The sequence below is a fragment of the Silene latifolia genome, chromosome 11 (assembly GCF_048544455.1).
Source record: "Silene latifolia isolate original U9 population chromosome 11, ASM4854445v1, whole genome shotgun sequence".
Taxonomy (NCBI): domain Eukaryota; kingdom Viridiplantae; phylum Streptophyta; class Magnoliopsida; order Caryophyllales; family Caryophyllaceae; genus Silene; species Silene latifolia.
In genome coordinates this window covers 90,735,372-90,754,893 of record NC_133536.1, presented here as the reverse complement: position 1 = coordinate 90,754,893, position 19,522 = coordinate 90,735,372, and the positions used below count along the sequence as shown (strand labels likewise).

The 19,522-nt window shown below is 35.9% G+C and overlaps 2 protein-coding genes across 2 annotated transcripts; one reads left to right on the top strand and one right to left on the bottom strand.

Annotated features, from left to right (window-relative positions):
• The first annotated feature begins 2,000 nt into the window (after positions 1-2,000).
• LOC141611807 (geranylgeranyl transferase type-2 subunit beta 1-like) lies at positions 2,001-12,777 on the top strand. The gene is made up of 11 exons (XM_074430446.1): positions 2,001-2,110; positions 3,321-3,396; positions 3,518-3,668; positions 4,477-4,593; positions 7,236-7,302; positions 7,417-7,565; positions 8,491-8,624; positions 9,023-9,121; positions 9,228-9,303; positions 10,019-11,246; positions 12,272-12,777. The coding sequence occupies exons 2-10, from the start codon at positions 3,343-3,345 to the stop codon at positions 10,111-10,113; spliced, it is 942 nt and encodes a 313-aa protein (XP_074286547.1). The 5' UTR covers positions 2,001-2,110; positions 3,321-3,342; the 3' UTR covers positions 10,114-11,246; positions 12,272-12,777.
• On the bottom strand, positions 10,915-14,212 carry LOC141611808 (uncharacterized). The gene is made up of 3 exons (XM_074430447.1): positions 13,328-14,212; positions 12,946-13,234; positions 10,915-11,012 (listed from the first exon to the last, which is right to left on the bottom strand). The coding sequence occupies exons 1-3, from the start codon at positions 13,847-13,849 to the stop codon at positions 10,993-10,995; spliced, it is 831 nt and encodes a 276-aa protein (XP_074286548.1). The 5' UTR covers positions 13,850-14,212; the 3' UTR covers positions 10,915-10,992.
• Positions 14,213-19,522: the final 5,310 nt, after the last annotated feature.

The window sequence follows — 19,522 nt, the reverse complement described above, 5'->3', positions numbered from 1 at the left end:
AATTGCATTTAAGAAACTAAAAAAGGAAATTGCATTGATTCATGTGTAATTTAAGAAACCAATGGGTTGTATTTAAGAAACTAAAAAGGGAAATAAACACTTAATATATGCATTAATTGCATTGATTCATGTGTAATTTATTCTCTAATTTCTAAATTAATACCAAATTTAGAAAGATATTAAATGCTTACATACAACCCATAGGGTTGTATATAGCATTTCCCTTAAATATATTGTGTTTCTAGAGTTCTATTTGCTCGATTGAAAAATTCAATACCTTTTGTTTTAAGAAAGTTGTCTGTTTCAAGACCGTTATTGTTGATCGTGATTAAAGGTTCGAACTTTCGACCACCTTAAATACTTGTTTGCCCTCTTTAAAACTATAATTTGTTCGTACTCTTTTGTTGCGTTGCAAAAATAAATGTGTGAAAAATATGAATTTTCTAAACTTTTATTGTTCCTATTACTCCCGAGCTATCATTATTTGAATTCTCCGCATTATAACTGCAGTAATTCCTTTAGCAATGTCTTAACGTTAAATACAATTATGTAACTTTTATATTTTATTTTACTCTATAGATATGCCAAAACTTAAAATGTCGTGCATTTACACGGGACCTATCCTAGTTATAGTAAACTACTCAAAAAGGCTACACATACACGAGGTGTATGGAAAACTCATACACGACCAATAACATCGCGACACGTGGCAAATTAGAGTTAACATTAATTGGTTAGTGTAGGGTTAAGTTAGTAATTTTAAATGTGTGGTTAACTTGTCAAGTTAATCTAATTAACTATATTTAGATAAAAAATGTTGTTTGTGAGGCTCGAACTCATGACCTCTTAGTGAACCTACACTTGCTATTACCATTATGACACATCCATCTCTTTGTTAAATATGTATCTCTATTGTTATTTGTATGTTAAAAGTCGAGTTAAAATAATATTTACTTATAATAATTATTAAATATATACTTCTAACTTGTATTTAATGCAATGTATTTACTAAGTTAGTTAAGTATACTTGAAAAAAATTGAACAAAATATTTTATTTACTTTTGGTAATTATCATCTGTACCTTTAATTTACATTTAACTAGGTTTAGTGTCCAGCCCCACCGGGCTACCTATATTTACCATTTAAATTTTATTTTCTTAGGAAATATAATTGCGTTAGTATTTTTTAACACATACATTTACGATTTGTAATATATTGTTCTATGATATATCTTAAAATTATGATGAGCTTAAAATTTATCAACAAATTATATGAAACACATTCATTTATTCTCCCGCTGTTGATATTATTACGTCCATAACATACCCATGTTAATACTATTACGTTTACTACTCCTTCGGTTACTGTTATTTCTTTGACTATTCCCGCTATTTTTATAGTTAAATTCACTATTCCCGTTAATTTTATCAAATTTGTATATTTAAATAAATAAAATATTTTCCTTAAACCTAATTATTAGCTACCTTTCTCCATTGTTCATACTGTTGCTTTTATAACATTTGTTGTCATTGCTGTTACTTTCACTACTCCTGCCATATTTATTTATTTTTTTCACTACTCCTGCCATATTATTTTTTTCACTACTCCCGCATTTAATACTGTTAATTTCACTATTCTCATTCTTGCTACTATGACTTTCACTACTCTAGCTGCTATTATTGTCACTTTTACCACTCAAATGGGTGATTACTATCATATTTATTACATCAAATGTTGCTACAATTATTTTCACTATTAATATAGAATTACCTTTGCTACTTACACAATTTTATCAGGCTTATATATTTAAATTAGAGGTGGTCAAATACAGACTTAGGTCAGACGTGAGCCGGCCTAGCTTGATTTTTTGGCCCACATACATGTTAGTAGGTTTTGAGCGGGTTCGTGGACCGGGCCTTTGTAAAATTTGGAAAATATCACAATAACGGCGGGTAAAGCCGTTTTATCCCGGAATTGTTGAAAGATTATTAATCCCATTGTTTTGAAATTGAAAGAAAGTGAATTTGTTGAGCAATTGGCATAAACCCCCAAATTTCAGTCGAACATCACCCCTCACCACCGCCTCTCCACCGTCACTCCTTACCTCTTTGTAAACTACTTTTTCTTTTTTAGATTTATCTGCTTATTGGAATTTGGTTTTGCAAATCTAATTGTTTTATGTTTGTTTATTTTTCTTCTTTTTCATTATTCTAATCATTATTCAGGGTTTATCGATTTTGGGTCCGTGATAAATTCCATCATTAGAGTGAAATTCAAGTGTACTTAGATTCAATATATGTTCAGTTACTGGTAAATTGTCTTTAGTCAGAGAATTAAGGGTAATCATTTATATTCATTCTTTTATACTCCCTCTGTCCCGTCATTTGTTGTCCTTTTCTATTTTGGATATCTCAGTCAATTGTTGTCCTTTCTATTTTAAGAATGAACTTGATGAGCAATTTAATCATTCACGCCCAATTTGTTCCACTTGTCATTTAGTAATTGGCCCCCTCCTCTTTCCTTGGTGTTTGTGCCGAAACCAAAGGGCAACAATTGACCAGAACGGAGAGAGTATGTTGTTTCACGGTTTAACGATTCCCTCTAGGCACTGGGATAATGTTGTTATGTTCGCAGTTTAGCGACTGCCCAGGGAAATTACTGACCAATTTATCAGTTGGAACAATTACAGACAGAAATTTGCTCGGAAATAAGTCTATTTTCCGACCAAATATTCCATTCATTAGACTGTAGTCGCCAGTTGGTAAATAAAAAAATCAGTCAGCAATTTGATGTTCGAACCTAATCATTAGTTTCCGGCTGTTTGTTTAGGTTGGTAAATAGGGCTATAGACACCTTCTTATAGTGTCTTGCATTAGTTTCCGGCTGTTTGTTTAGGTTGGTAAATAGGGCTATAGGCACCTTCTTATAGTGTCTTGGCAGCTTTACGCTATGCATTAAAGTCTCAACTTTGAAAAATATGCAACTGTCCTATAAAAGAGAGGGTCTTAAACTCCAAATTTTGAACAACCGGGCATTCCTTTAGAATTGGAGAACATAAGATAAGTAAAGTAGAGGCACACTTCTGCATTGCTCTTTAAGAAGCAGATAGGTCTTCAAACTGATTTCCCTTATTGTTATTGCACAAGAGTATAAGACCAAAACAGAAAGTACGGCTACTCTCTCGAAGATCCCATATTGCTTTAAGTCGTATTCTATAATCTATATAGTTGGTTTATTCATCATTCTATATTGTGTTATATTTTGCCCTCCCATTTTGTCTTATAATTCATGATTTCACTGTAATTGCATTGCAAGGATAGACCTGATCAGCTGTCAGGCACAATGGTGGAGTTGGCGGCAGATAAGCATGTCCAATATATTGTATGTGTTGAGAAGGTCAGTTATAGGTCTCGTACTGCTTACCTACTAGTTTATTTTCCTTCTCTCTTTGGTCTGTCAACATCTTTGCACTTTAACCAACTTTATTTCTTGTCTATTCTTTTGTTTGTGCCCTTAGAAGAAGGATTCATTTGAATCGGTGGTCATGGAGCACCTCAGAATGAACGGTGCTTATTGGGGACTTACCACGCTAGATCTTTTGGGAAAGCTTCATGTTGTAGATCAAGATGAAGTTATTTCGTGGGTTATGGAGTGTCAGCATGAAACTGGTTTGTAGATTATCTCCTAATCGATCTTCCTAGTGACATTGACGTCAAAATTTCTTCTTTTTTCACTATCTTTCTTCGAAGATATTTTCATTACCCACGGCATTGAAAACTTTTGTTCACTAGTGAGGGTAACAGAACATCTTTTTGAATGCTTAAACCTCACTTTCAGGTAACATTAATCCCTAAGGGTGGCGGGATGTTGGCCCACTTACTAATACACTGAGACTAGGTAGATAATTTTTGAAGTTTTGAAGTTTCCCACCAATCTGATGTGCCTTTCGTCTTATCCCAACCCTCAGAATCAAACTAATTGATGATCTTATCTAGGCCATGATTTCTGAAAATAGCAAGGTCCAAAACTAATAGCAACCTTGGAATGGGCAACTTGTTTCTGTTGCCATAAATTTATCCCTTGCATCTATATTTGTTTTTTCAAGATGATTTAGCTATGCTTCTTTTTGGTGCTATAACAACAACATTATTACCCCAGTAACTTGCTAGTTTAGCGAATCATTTTGTTTTATTCCTTGTTGATGCTATTTTTGCAGAAAATATCTTTTAGGTTGCACTTTACTTTGCAAGGGTTTTTATTCATCCTGTTATGTTAAAGTGCTTATTGTGTTCTCACCCGCTGAAGAGAATAAAAAGGTTTCTACTGCTCTCTTCTGTTGGTGATGTAGAGCCAAGAATATTCATTTAGCTTACATTTTTGTTTTCGTAGTTGCAAATTGCAAGGGATTATAATCATCCTGGCTAGTTGAAAGGCTTATTGATTTACATTTTATATACTTTATGATTGTTTCTGCAGGTGGTTTCGGTGGTAATATTGGGCATGATCCACATATTCTTTACACTCTTAGCGCTGTTCAAGTTTTAGCTCTTTTTGATAAGCTGCATATTCTGGATGTCGATAAGGTGTCAAATTGTATCCTTTTCAGCTGTATCTCAGTTATGTTTCACATATTAAAATAGTTTTGAGCTTGCTCACAATATGGTTGTATTTTTTGTGGTTTACACTTTAGCCATGACCAAATTAGCTGTTTTTTTTAAACAATTTTACGGAGGATATCTGAATATGTGTGGGTATTTTCTCTTTGGTGTTGGATCATCATGGAATAAAGCAAAATGAATTGTTATACTGTTTGCGATTCTTTTTACGGTGAATAGTAGTCATTCGATGCAATTCCTGACACACAATCTTCTTTTTGAGTGATGGGGAAAACTCTCTGTGTTGCTAGCATGGGGTAAGGGCGTAAGGCTGCTGGGTATATTTGAACACCCAACCCTGCAATTTGCGGGAGCCTTGAAGAAACTGGGACTTGTCGTCATTGTTGTTGTAGATGAATATGCGTGGGCCTTTGCTGCTGTTATATACAGCTGTTGGAATTTTAGCAGCGGAATATAGTGGATACGATATTCCAATCATGGATGATTTTGTTTATATTTTGAATGTGTATTATATTACATAGTTTTTGGGGAAGACGATGTTGGTGGTATGACCTTCATAGCTCCATGTTGGAGCTAGAGGTTACACTCATTACAGATGAACCTACACCCATATTTATAGTAGTGTATGGGAACATTCTAGAGGCAGCTACAAAGTTGTTAATTCTCCATTTCTCTAGATTATTCTAGTGATTATGCAACTATCTTAATCTTTCAAGAATTTTCTAGATTATTATTTCTAACACTCCCCCTTAAGCTGAAAATTCTTAACCGTACTTGAAGCAGGGTTTTAAAACTCGGCCAGTTCGTCTCGTCTCGGCCGAGAAGTATCGGTCTCGTTGGTTGCCGATACACGATACGGCGAGTTTTATCGGCTAGTTTAAAAGAGGGCAAAAATCGGCCGAGTAGACCGAGTTAACTCGGGTATCGAGTGACTCGGCCGATATGACCCCGATCTGACCGCACCAAAATGAAAAGATGACATCTGTGACATATTCTTACCTTTAAATTTTGTGGATGAAGACGTGCAGAGGATAATTCAGACGAGATAATCTTATTTTAGTGTTAATTTTCTGGGTTGGTTGAGTGAAATTTTTGACAGGGATGAAGATGGTTAGACAGGGATGAAGATGGGTGATGAGTCGTAATGTTTTAGGAATTAGGTTTGGGGAGTTGGGAGTTGTTTGTAGGTATATTTAAGTATTTTAATTTCTTTTATTAATTAATTTATAATATGTGGTAATGGGGTGTGAGACGTGGCTGATGGGACACCATTAGTCATTTGTGTACTCAATACTCTATGTAGGTAACTGTTACAGTATTTATTTTATTGTTTTTTAATTAATTTTTTTGTTTTAAACATTTTTGTTGTTGTTACTTTTAAGTATTTATCTATTCCTTCCTTCACTCATTCATTTACATTTTAACCTACTTCAGCCAGTTTACCGAATACACACTGAGATTTTCATTTAGTATTTTAAAATGTTTTTGTGGACATATTTCGTCATAATATAACATCTACAACATATATAAATAATAAAAAAGATATAAAACATTGTAAAACAAAAATCGGTCGTGACAAGCGAGTCATGGTCCGCGACAAGCGGTTCAGGAATGATTCCGTGACACCGCGACCGCTACCGTGATCGCGACCGATACCGAGATTTAAAACCCTGACTTGAAGCCTTGTGTGATATCGTTTGCCATTAGATCTTTGACTGTCTTGAATCTTTGTTCTCCAATTTCTGTTATATGCTCCCCACAATCTTGAATTTCTTCATGTCTTGTGTGTTTTTTCCAGCATCGTTGCTCTTGACTCTTGATAGCCTGAATCATGATTATTTTTTTGATGTTCTTCCTCCTCACCTTTGCTTTTCTTGTTGATTGTCTTCATGTCTTGAATGTGCTCAGAGGTTCTAGTCTTGCGTGGGAAGAGTAATATTTTTTTTAAAATAAGTGTAGGAAACAAATAAGTTTTTTTTTTATTTGATTTTTTTTTTATGGAACGGAGGAGGTAGGATCGTAATATCTTCGCTCAGATTTGACAACCATGGGCTCTGATACCATGTTGGAATTTTAGCAGCGGAATGCAGTGGATACGATATTCCAATCATGGATGATTTTGTTTATATTTTGAATGTGTATTATATTACATGGTTTTTGGGGAAGACGATGTTGGTGGTATGACCTTCATAGCTCCATGTTGGAGCTAGAGGTTACACTCATTACAAATGAACCTACACCCATATTTATATTAGTGTATGGGAACATTCTAGAGGCAGCTACAAAGTTGTTAATTCTCCATTTCTCTAGATTATTCTAGTGATTATGCAACTATCTTAATCTTTCAAGAATTTTCTAGATTATTATTTATAACAACAGCAAAAGTCTAATGTGTTTATTTCAGTGGACTAAGCTGGGAAGCTGTAGATTTTGCTTTTAGTTCAGGAATTCAGACACTAAACATCAACTTTACTGCTTTTGATGTTATATGTAATTCTATTGTATACGTTTCTTCCATTAATTTAGGAGTGTGAGAGAAGTTTTATATTTGATTTAAAAAAAATAATACAGAGATAAAACACCGATTTTGCTTTCTGGTGACCTTAACCTTGTAATCAGATGTTTTGGGGTTGCAGAATGAGGATGGTTCTTTTGCGGGAGACATTTGGGGAGAGGTTGATACAAGGTTTGCTGTATACTAGTTTTTCTTCTTATTCTGTTATGAAACTTTAGTCTTCTACTTGTCTCTGTCTTCTTGGTTGATGTAAAACACTTATACAAGCGAAAATCTTTCTCACAGATTTTCATATATTGCGATCTGTTGTCTGTCACTATTACGTCAGTTAGACAGAATTGATGTGGAGAAGGCGGTGAACTTTATAGTGAGATGCAAGAATCTAGATGGGGGTTTTGGATGCACACCTGGTGGAGAGTCTCATGCGGGACAAAGTATGTGGGTTCATTTGGATTCTTTTTTATCTGTAATAGTGACCTGTGTGGTTTCGTTATGTTCAAATGTACAATATTGTTATATCCAGTCATTGACGTTCATAATTTCTGCTATCCACCCATTAACTATTTCTGTGTGATATATCTGGTGTTTCATAGCTGTTAGGCTGATTACTCAATGTTGTAAATTACTGATGTATAGTTGCCAGGTTGTGGTCAATAGTGGTAATTTGTACTTCTTTTTGTTCTGAGTATTGTTTATCTGTATGAATTCATGTTTGTCGACGGACATTCCATTAGAATTTTGTGATGAATACTGAGAAGACTTTTATCAGGTTGACGTGTGCACACCCATGATCACAATCTCAGTAAAGCATAGGGGATTTACTTTACTCAAATGAATATTTTGCTTCTTTGCGGCAGCTTAAATTAGTAGATTTTCTTGGAAGAGTGAACACTTATTGGTATTGGAATAATGATGAAATAAAGCAAATCGACTGAACATATTGTCCATGTTGTTTTATTATGATGTATAAGTCTGCCATTGCAAATGGTGATGCAAATTTAATTCTGCGTCATCTAGAAACAACCACTTTGTGTTTATTGTAACACTGGGTTACGGTTGTGTGAATCAATATTCAAACCTCCTTACCTTTGCCATGGCTGGAGCTTTTGAGAAACTGGGATAATGTCGTCGCTGAATTGGAACATGTTATTTTCCCTGTTTTTATGGTTGTTTTATTTTGGGGGAAGGGGTAGAGGATCTTCTGTCATGTTGATAGCTGGACTTCTGGGTTGTAATCTGGTTCTGTAAATGTTGAAGTCGTGATTAACTTCACTCTTCCGTAATCCTTTCATTGTATTGGCTACTTTTTTGTATTCTATCTTATCTATATTAAGCAAAATTTATGGTCCACTATTGCAGTATTTTGCTGTGTGGGTGCTCTTGCTATAACCGGTTCTTTGCATCACATTGACAAGGATCTTCTAGGCTGGTGGTTATGTGAGCGCCAAGTTAAGTCGGGAGGTTTAAATGGTAGACCAGAAAAACTTCCAGATGTGAGATACCTTTTCCTTTAATCTGTTTCTTTAAGAAAGTAAAAAAGGTCCTTCGCAGGACATTCAAATTTTATGCCTGTTATATACTCAGCCTATTTTCCATATTTCTAATGGAGCCAAAGACTCATTACTCTTTGGTTTGGGATTATGATGGAGTAAAGCAAAATGGCTTACTAAAGTGGCTGCGCTTCTTTCTCTTGTGAAGTAGCAGACCTTCGATGCAGTTCTCGACGCAATTTTCATCTTGGGTCATTCGGAAACAGCCTCTTTGTGTTTCTAACACAAGGGTAAGGCTGCGTACATCCGACCCCCCCCTTACCCCGCAATTTGCGGGAGCCATTGAGGCACTGAGGTAATGTTGTTGTTATATACTCAGCCTCCTTTTTAATAATTTATAGGTTTGCTACTCCTGGTGGGTACTTTCTAGCTTGATTATAATAGACAGAGTTCACTGGATTGACAAGGAGAAGCTCTCTAATTTCATCTTAGATTGCCAGGTCTGGTTTCTTGGCTTTCATTTTGCCCCTTTTGAAGTAGTTATCAGTTTGTCTTGTTTTAAAGCTAGTGACGAGGCTCTGTGTCTGCTGCCTGAGTCTGATGTAGGACTTGGAGAAAGGCGGGATCTCAGACCGACCAGATGACGCAGTTGACGTGTTCCACACTTACTTTGGAGTTGCAGGTAACGTGCTTGAACAATTAATGCATTCCACCCTACTCCCTTCATTAGTTTTTCTTCTATTTCATTTTGTCTCTATTTGACTTATTGCCTTGGTGGTTAACAATGTCAACTGTGGCCATATTAATTTCTCTAAATATATATTTAAAATTATACTCCGCAATGTAAATTTCGTTAAGACTTAATTTATCAAACAACTATTTTCATATTACTATTTGTAAAAATGGGTGTGAACCATATCTATATCCGTATTTAATCCATCTAACTGTTCATCATCCTCATCTTTCCCTTATCTATTTAATTTCACCCTTACCTTTATCCACCAGGTGAAGCGGCTGCAACGGATATGCGTCTTTATTTTCATTATTTAAACTGAAAAGTATAACATAACTAAGAATATATGCGGCTGCGAAAATTCAGAAAATCGAAACCATCATCCACGTCTTATTCACATAATTTAGGTTTTGTTGAATATCATCATCCTAACCAGCGTCCTCCCGCAAATGGCGTGGTAAGGGGTGTGTGTCGGTAGCTAGTGTATTTGTGCGAACATAATGGTTAAACTGAAATCATTTGACCAGTAAAGTTAATGGGCACAGTACAAATGTGTGAATCGAGGAAGAATGTCTCAAGAAAATAGGAAGACGGTGTTTGTTCTATTGATCTTGAGTTGTTTTTCATCATGTGACTTGGTTATTATGTGGTGTCATCAATGCAGGCCTCTCGCTTCTTGAATATCCAGGGGTGAAGGCAATAGATCCTGCCTATGCTTTGCCAGTAGATGTAGTCAACAGGATTCTGATTGGCTCATAGCTCGTAATAGAGCCTTTTATTCTCATTAGTCATTATCAATTTATCATCATGCATCCAAATCGGATATTTCATTATCAATTTATCTTTATGCACCCCCGTTGCTGGACTGTGAAGCTCATTCATACCCTTGTAAGTCAGTAACTATAGCAGGCCTAGAAGAAGTTGCTGCACTAAAGATGGACGACAAAACGGCTACGTAACGTGTTGCTGATGGGTTAACTACATGGTTTTAATTTGAAGGAAGTGAGTGTAATTATCCTGGAGAATCAAACTTGGCCGATACATCCTGAAAGCATACTTGTAATTTATACATCAGGGCGATTTTGAGCTTATTTTTCCATGTTTGTATTTTATACTGTATTTCTGAACGAATTCAAACACTATTGTCATTAGATATGGAATACTAAAACATAGGAAATTTCAGACAAAGATATGACATTTTGGAGGAACTTTTGCATTATTTATTGACCATTTTTTTTCCCTTTTTCGCAAATGAAGCGGTAAACATAGTGCTGGTGTTTAGGTTTTGGTAGTATGTCGCAAGTATCAAGGTTGTTCACTTCAGTACCGCAAAAATAGCAAGATTAAGGAATTATAATTTTTGTAGTTCAGAAGAAAACATCTGAAGCACTGTTGACATGAATCATCAGTAATATTGCGTTCAAAATGGCATCTTTGAGCTGTCGTTAAACAATTTTCCTTTCAGGCTTTAATCGTTATGCACTTGAAGTCTTTGCTTTCGTTGAAAAGAAAGAATAGCCAATATGGTTCATCATATTTTCGAAACTACTTCAGATAACATCCCTACCAAGTGCTAATGTTGTTGCGTTACTTCTGTTGCCTTGAATTGCCACAGATTTGACAGTTTGATTGCTCGATTCAAGCTAACTCTGCTGCAGCTGGAGATCAAAGCAAAATAATAGTAACGCCACCGTCACTACAATAATAATGGCCGACTACCAGAAACCGTTAAAAGGCAAGCACAGAAGGAAAAGAAAAGGCAGCATACAAGACTACAAGAGCTCCTACATAATACTACACATGAATAGAACAACAAAGGTTGTAAGCTATGGAGTATTTGCACTTTGAAGAATACGGAACACATAGAAGCAGAAGTACATCAGCGCAAACAGGTTACTGAAAACGTCTCAAGTAGCCTGTTTATCTTAGACTCTCACTTCACTAGTATGACTTAAAGATGGTAAACATGGGCGGAGACAGTATTTTTGTGACCATGGCTCTACCATGTGTGACACAAGCTTTGAAAAGTAAAATTTTAAGTCTGCTATGAAGTACTGTAGTAGCAGAGTCAGGTCAGGATTCAAAGTTAGGAGCTTCTGATAGTGGATAGGAAATTTTAACTAAAAATTTCAAAGTTTTCATCGACAGCTCCTCTTGCTCTATCATTGTTGTGTTGTGTTGTGTTGTGTTGTGGTACCACCGGTTTCCTACTAATATATTTTCGGAGACACTACTGATGGCGTTTCTCTATAACTCAATCCGCGATATCTAGTATTCCGTAACATACATGATTTTTGCCTAAATGTCTGACACCTGAAATGCATTTGCTATAGAATATTGAAGAAATCATGGAATAGTCAATAGTAGTACAGAAGAGTTTGGGGTAATCAAAAACTGTCGTTTTCATAAACATGAGGCACTAAATTCAGTTGATAAAAACACATGTAATACGAATGTAACAGAATGATACTGCCAACCATACTCATTCAATGGGAGTTAAAAGATGCAGCTACAAATTCAATGGGGGATTAATAGGAGCATTTACTTAGCAGGACACCCTCTCCGTATAAAGAGAGTTTTCGGATGAGTTGTCGTCAATTGGTAATTTTTCAAAAACAAAAAAAAAAAAAAAAAAAAAAAAAAAAAATGAGGAAGAAAAGAAGGAAAAACTTGGCAAGTTTTTAGTATCGAGTGTCTTGTGATGAGTTAGCGAACCAAAAAGAAATCAGAAATTTTTCAAAATTTGTCGGATGAATGTTTAGCAAATAATTTGTGTTGCTCTCTCATACATCTTCTGTCAATCATTTGTGGCTCTAAATTTTGTTAAGTGTGGCCTTGTCCTCCCCTCCCGAAAGAGTTTTTTTTTTTTTTTTTTTTTTTTTTACTTTCTCAGACTCGCTGTTGATGTTGGACGCAGGTGCGCGTGGAGTTGTCAAACACGGCAATCTAGTGAAAGTTTTTCATGTATTTGGCCTCAAGTGTAATGCCACATTGTCTCCGAAGGAGTGTTACATTTTCAGGTGCCATACAGCTAAAGTGATGTGGCAAAGTAACATAGGCGGAACAGAAGCCAAGGGAGGTAAAATTCCAAGAGAAAGGAAATGGAAGGATAAAGCCCTACAAAGATAGATAATTACAATAACCTGTGACTATCATTTCTAGTTAAATAAGCATTTTGTTAGGTCAGTCAGACATATTATATAATCTACTTGTGTCATTAATCTAATAGCTCAAAATTTCAGGAAGAACCGGTTTTCTGAAATTCACTTATAGATCTGTCAGGCTATGCTATCAGATAACAGGAAAGTATGGGTAAGATAAGTATTGGTTGCAATGTTCTGATTTCAACTTTGAATGTTACTGTAATTTTCATTCTACCTCTCATAGTCGTATCCAACACTCGAAGTTGGCGCATGTGTATAATACTTGAGAGTTGTGTCTGACACTTGCAAACATCCATATACAAAACACTTGTCTTAGATTAGAGTTTACAAGGTACTGCCGAATAAAAGGAATGTGACCGTCACACTACAGCAGTAGGGGCATATAGCAGAGCAGAAACAAACTATATATTGTAAATGAGAAACTAACCTTTGGAAGAAGAGGGAACGACGTAAATGTGCAACTTGACATGGTTAGGAGGAAGAGCCAAGCGCATTGGATAAAGCTCTCCATTCAAAGGACTGCGAGAACACAATGTAATATCAGTTAAACCTGTCTCTTCCTCTAGACTTTGAGTCAGCTCCTCCACTCCATTTCCTTTGAAAACTAGAGAGCGTCCGCCTCCTGCTTCGTCAACAATGTTTCCATTATCATCCACGACATTGTATTGTATGACACGGCCTTCGTTCTTTGCACTTGAAGCACCACATTCACCAGACTACAACAACAACAACAACAACAACAACAACATTACAATGAACATCTCATGACATATTACAATGAAATGACAACCATATATATTACTCCTTACCTGAAAATTGAAAGGCTCGATCTCAGACGACTCAGAGTCACACCGCTCAATCTCTTTAACCTTAGGATAAAACTCAAGAACATCCACCTTCCAAAGAATCCAATCTTGAGTATGACTCCTACTAGGCACATCATGAGTTATTGAGTTTCTCCATGGCGGCACTCCACCATTAGCTCTCAAGAAGTTGCCATACCTTGTCTTAAGCTTCACCTGGGCCCCATCCCTTAATGGCTCCCACTCTATTGAAGAATCCAGCCTAGACGGTGTCGTTTGCTTCACTTTCTTCCCTCTCACTCCTAACAAAAACTCGTCGTCAATGGCGGTTAAGTACTTGTCGTAACAGCTCTTAAGCCGTACCAGGCTGACTCCGTCTCCTGAACTTACGTGCTCCACCGTCCAACGTGCCCGCCTTGACCCGCCATTGCGTTCTTGGATCACGGCTTCCTTATCGTCGTCCGCCATTAAGTACTTGTCGTGATGGCTCCTTAGTCGCACCGTTTTGGCATCCTTGAATAACTCCATTGTGACGGGATTTGAACCAGGGACCTAGTTTGTTAATCGTACCTAGGATTAGATCAGATTAACCTTGCCTCCTATTCTGTAACACGTAGAAAGGTTACGTTTCTCATGTGATATTAATTGATCAACAAAAAAAAAAAAAAAAACAGGGCAGATTATAGAATTGTTGTTGGGTTTGTTCAAGTTACGTTAGAAATATGAAGACGGAAGGTGTATAAATAACATTTTTAATACAAGGGTTGCATTATCCAACGTCTTTAACAATTGTTTCCTAAATGAGGTTTAATATATGAACTGAAAATCATTCATTTTCGAGATTTGATCTGTAGTTTTTCTGTCCCATATTTCTGTTATTGTTGTTGTTTTTATCTGCCAAAAGTCAAGGTTGACATGACAAGGTGGTTAGTAATGACTTTGTGAGTTGCGAACGTGGTGGAGAGCGTAGTAGGCTATAAATGCGGGCCACTCTTGTTCCGACATTTTTGCACCTAATGTTCCATGTCGCCAACATATCAGGTCACTAACACGTAATTGGGTCACTTGGGTTGGTTACAGGTCAGGTCAAAGCAGGTCGATTCATACTGGGTTCGGGTTAGTGACGGATTCGGGACGATTAAAGTTCATGTCGAGTCAGCTTCGGATCGGGTCAGGTCATTAGTGTAGGGTTGTTGCCCTTGTAAATTATGGGAGTTAACATCAATGAGTTAGTGTAGGGTTAAGTTAGTAATTTTAGATGTGTTGTTGATGAGGTTCGAACCCATGACCTCTTAGTGCGGCACACTTGCTATTACCATTGCGACACATCCATCTCTTTGCTAAATATGTATCTCTTTTGTTATTTGTATGTTAAAGGCCGAGTTAAAATAATATTTACTTATAATAATTATTAAATATATACTTCTAGCTTATATTTAATGGGGTAAATTGATAACTTATACGTAGTATAACACACTTTTTCAAATCTTATACCTAAGATAATTTTCTTTCAAAACCTATACCAAAAAAATTCATTTTTTTCATACTTAATACCAAATCTCATGAATTGACCATTTTACCCTTACTAATTACCCATTACCACCATTTTACCCAACACATAACCAACTTATCTCCTCTACATTAGAACAATCAATCCCCACATCCACCACATTTATACACCATCATCACCACTTACCTCCTTCCCTCCACCGACATCACAACTGGTGTCAAGCTGCCACCGCACCCTCCCACGGACGTTGCTTCCCCATGTGACCTCTCGGCGGCGTCTCTCCCAGCATCAACCCTTCTCCGGCGTTCGAATCCCCAAACCCGAACCACCACTTCATATCTAATTAATAAAACTCTTCATTCTCGGCACTCAGAAACATCAGATCTAAAGTTTTTGAGTGTAAGGGAGGGGGTTTTGATGGTGGGGCATTGTTTTTCTAAGGTGGGTGGTGGTGCTAAGAGTTTTGGGTTAATGGGCTTTTGATTGAGTGAAGGACGAGGCATGTGGTGGTGGTGAGGTAGAGTTGGGGTCCGTGAGTTGGGTTTGTGGGGGTAAATGGGTGTAGTGTGTGTTTAATGGGGTGGTAGTATGAGGGTTTTCTGGCAGGAGGGCATTTGCGGTGGAGCCTGATGCCGGCGGTGGTGCTGGCAGAGGAAGGAGGGGAATCGTGGTGATGGGGTGTGTGGTGGTGGTTGATGAGAGATTGAGATATTGTGAAAAGGGCGGTGTTGACTGTTGAGCTAATTAGTAAGGGTAAAACCGTTTTTTAGGTTTTTTTTTTAGATTTGGTATTAATTTTGGAAGAAATGAATTTTTTTTGTATAAGTTTTAAAGAAAAATTATCCTAGGTATAAGATTTGAAAAAGTGAATTAAAGCAGGTATAAGTTATCAATTTACCCTTAATGTAATGTATTTACTGAGTTAGTTAAGTATACTTGAAAAAAATTGAACAAAATATTTTATTTACTTATGATAATTATCATCTGTACCGTTAGTTTACATTTAACTAAGTTTGGTGTCGGCCTCACCGGGCTACTTCTATTTATCATTTAAATTTTATTTTTTTATAAAATATAATTGCGTTCGTATTTTTTAACACAAACATTTACGATTTATAATATATTGTTCTATGATATATCTTGAAATTATGATGAGATTAAAATTTATCAACAAATTATATAAAACACGATCACTTATTCTCCCGCCGTTGATATTATTACGTCCACGACATACCCCTGTTAATACTATTACGTATTTACGTTCACTACTCCTTTGATTAATGTTGTTTCTTTGACTATTCCCGCTATTTTTATAGTTATATTCACTATTCCCGTTAATTTTATCAAACTTATATATATAAATAAATAAAATATTTTTCTTAAACCGAATTGTTAGCTAACTTTCTTCGTTGTTCATACTATTACTTTTATAACATTTGTTGTCACTGTTATTTTCACTACTCCCGCTATATTTACTTATTTATTTTCACTACTCCCCCATTTAATACTATTAATTTCACTATTCTCATTCTTACTACTATGACTTTCACTACTCTGTCTGCTATTATTGTCACTTTTACCACTCAAATGGGTGATTGCTATCATATTTAATACATCAAATGTTGCTTCAATTATTTTAACTATCTATAAATATTATTAAAAGGCTAGACATTAAACGCCATGTAGACAAATGTGACATGTCAACAATTAATTGTGACATGACAAAATATAGTCCACGTGGAAATACTAGCATAGTAGTACACATGAAAAAAAATTATCAATTCCACATTTAAAAGTTACACTCATAATTAATGGTAAAAAAACTAAATTTAGATAATTTTAATTTCATAGGATAATTTTTAAATCACTCTCATGCAAAGTGAATTTAATAATAATAATAATAATAATAATAATAATAATAATAATAATAATAATAATAATAATAATAATAATAATAATAATAATAATAATAATAATAATAATAATAATAATAATAATAATAATAATAATAATAATAATAATAATAATAATAATAATAATAATAATAATAATAATAATAATAATAATAATAATAATAATAATTAAAAAGTAAGCCAAACTATCAACCATCAACTATATGTCTTATTTTAATTTCATAAGATAATTTATAAACCATTCTCATGCTAACCTTTTACATTACATTGCTCATTGCTCCATATTTATGTATGTAAAATCAATAACTCTATGATCTAAATACAAAATCTATATATCTAACTTAAAGGCATGCTAAATTACCTATCATAATCTACATGTCATATTTATACAATAATATAAAAAGGCTACCTTAAGCATATATATAAGACATGCGACAACGTAGAATCACTAGAAACTTTCTTTTGATAATATGTGACTAATTAATAATATTCATTCATAGAATTAAGATAGAATACTTATTATCACGTTTATGACCCCTTATTCATCTCTAACTCTTCATTTTCTCTTTAGCTCCTCCTTTTCCTTTCTGATGATTCCTTTCTCTCCCTAAATTTGAAATCCTTATTTGATGATAAGTTAATATAAGTAAAGTCTTTAAAATATGGGAGTGAGAGAAAGCTTTCTTCTTAAGCAAGCATAGGCGTAGATCATCTTTTTCCGATTTTCTTCTTCTTTTTGCTTAAATCTCATGGCTAGAGCACGGGGGAGACCTCGAGGGAGAGCTACTTCGACGCGTGGTGCTCATTCTGATGCCATGGCGGAGGTGGACGAGGGAACTCGCGAGGTTGTAAGGACTCCAATTACTCTAAATTCTGTTATTAATCATTCTGCTGCTATTTCTACTGCTGTTAATCATAATTCTAGTTTAAATTCGCATATTGATACTGGATCTAAGGAAAAGGATAAACAGATTGCTACTGGTGTTACTCCTATTGCTAGTACTTCTGTGGCTAAACCTCAAGCAGGGATGAGTTTATTTTTTTGTGAGGATTCTGCTAATGCAGATGTAATTGAGATATCTGATGATGACATTGAAGAGGAGATTGCATACTGGAAGTTTACCTTAATGGGGACTGTTCTGGGAGGGAAAACTCAACTGCAACAAATTGAAGCGTATGTTAAAAAGAATTGGTTGAGTGTTTCCCCTCCTGTTGTTCAGTTTTATAGGAAGGGTTGGTTCAGTTTTCGGTTCTCATCTTTGGAGGACATGAATGAGATTCTAAAAGGTGGCCCATGGAATATTGGATCTCATACCCTAATTTTAAAGCAATGGTCCCCAAATTTTGCCCAGGAAATGGACAATATCACTACTGTTCCTATTTGGATTTTATTTCCTAATTTGAACCCATTCCTTTGGTCTAGTGTAGCTTTAATTAAGTTAGCCAGTAAGATTGGTAAGCCTCTTTTTGCTGATCTTACTACTACTTGCAAAGCTAGGTTATCATTTGCTAGAGTGATGGTTGAGGCTGATTTATCCAAGAAGCTGCCTGAGGAGGTCTTGTTTACTACCCCCTTTCATGATATCATCTCACAACGGGTTACCTATGAATGGTTACCTTGCTATTGTGAGGGGTGCTGTAAGCTGGGACACACTAAGGATCATTGTAGGCTTAATAAGCCTAAAGAGAAGGGGAAAAAGTCTGGGACTGCCTCTGTCACACCTGCTCATGTTCCCACAATTGTTCAGAAGCCAGTTGTTCAGGAGGTAGTACCCAACAAAGGAGTCCAACCTACTGCAGTCACAACTGAAACAGCTGATACTGGGGGACAGCTTTCTCAGTCTAAGGCAGCTGAAACAGCTGCACCAGTTACAAGGGTACGTTGCATTATCAGACCCAAAGTGGGAAGTTCTGGAGGAGATGGTACCTTAACTCTTCATAACAAGTATGAGTCTCTTGATGATGAAGCTTCTGGTTTAGAAGTTCTACTCTTGGCTGCTGAAGTGGTTGTTGATACTGGGGAAGGGGAACCTCCTGACCAGTCCACATGAATATCTCTACATGGAATATAAGGGGATTTAATGATCCCCTAAAACATCAAGAAGTTAGGAGCTTCTTGATGCTAAATAAAGTAGATATATTAAGGGTGTTGGAGACTCATGTTAAGGAGCAAAATGCTCAGCCTATTTGGGATACTAAATTTGCCAATTATAGGATTATTGCTAACTACCAAGCTCATTACAATGGGAGAATCTGGGTTTTATGGAACCCCAGGACTGTTTCTATCCTTAGTAGTAGAGCTACTAAGCAATTTATTCATTGTGTGGTTAAACACCTTGCAACTAATCAATTAATGGACATTACCATGGTTTATGCTTGTAATTCTGGTCAGGATCGAGGTGAACTCTGGTCTCACCTTACTGATCTTTCTTTGGTTGTGAGTAGATGGCTTGTTCTTGGAGATTTTAACATTGTAAGGGACATTAGTGAGAGATTTGGCCCTAATCCCCCTAGAGTTGCTGAAATCATGGAGTTTAATGATTGTATCCATGACTGTGAGTTGGAGGATCTTAATACTTCTGGATGTGAATTCACTTGGACAAATAAACATATGGATGGTACTAGGGTTTGGTCTAGATTAGATAGAGCTATGGTAAATTCACAATGGCTTGTTGATTTCCCTAACTCTACTGTCAATGTGCTTCTTCCTGGGATTTCTGATCATTCCCCACTGTTGGTGTCTGTCATGGATCATGTGAGACCAAAAGTGCACTTTAG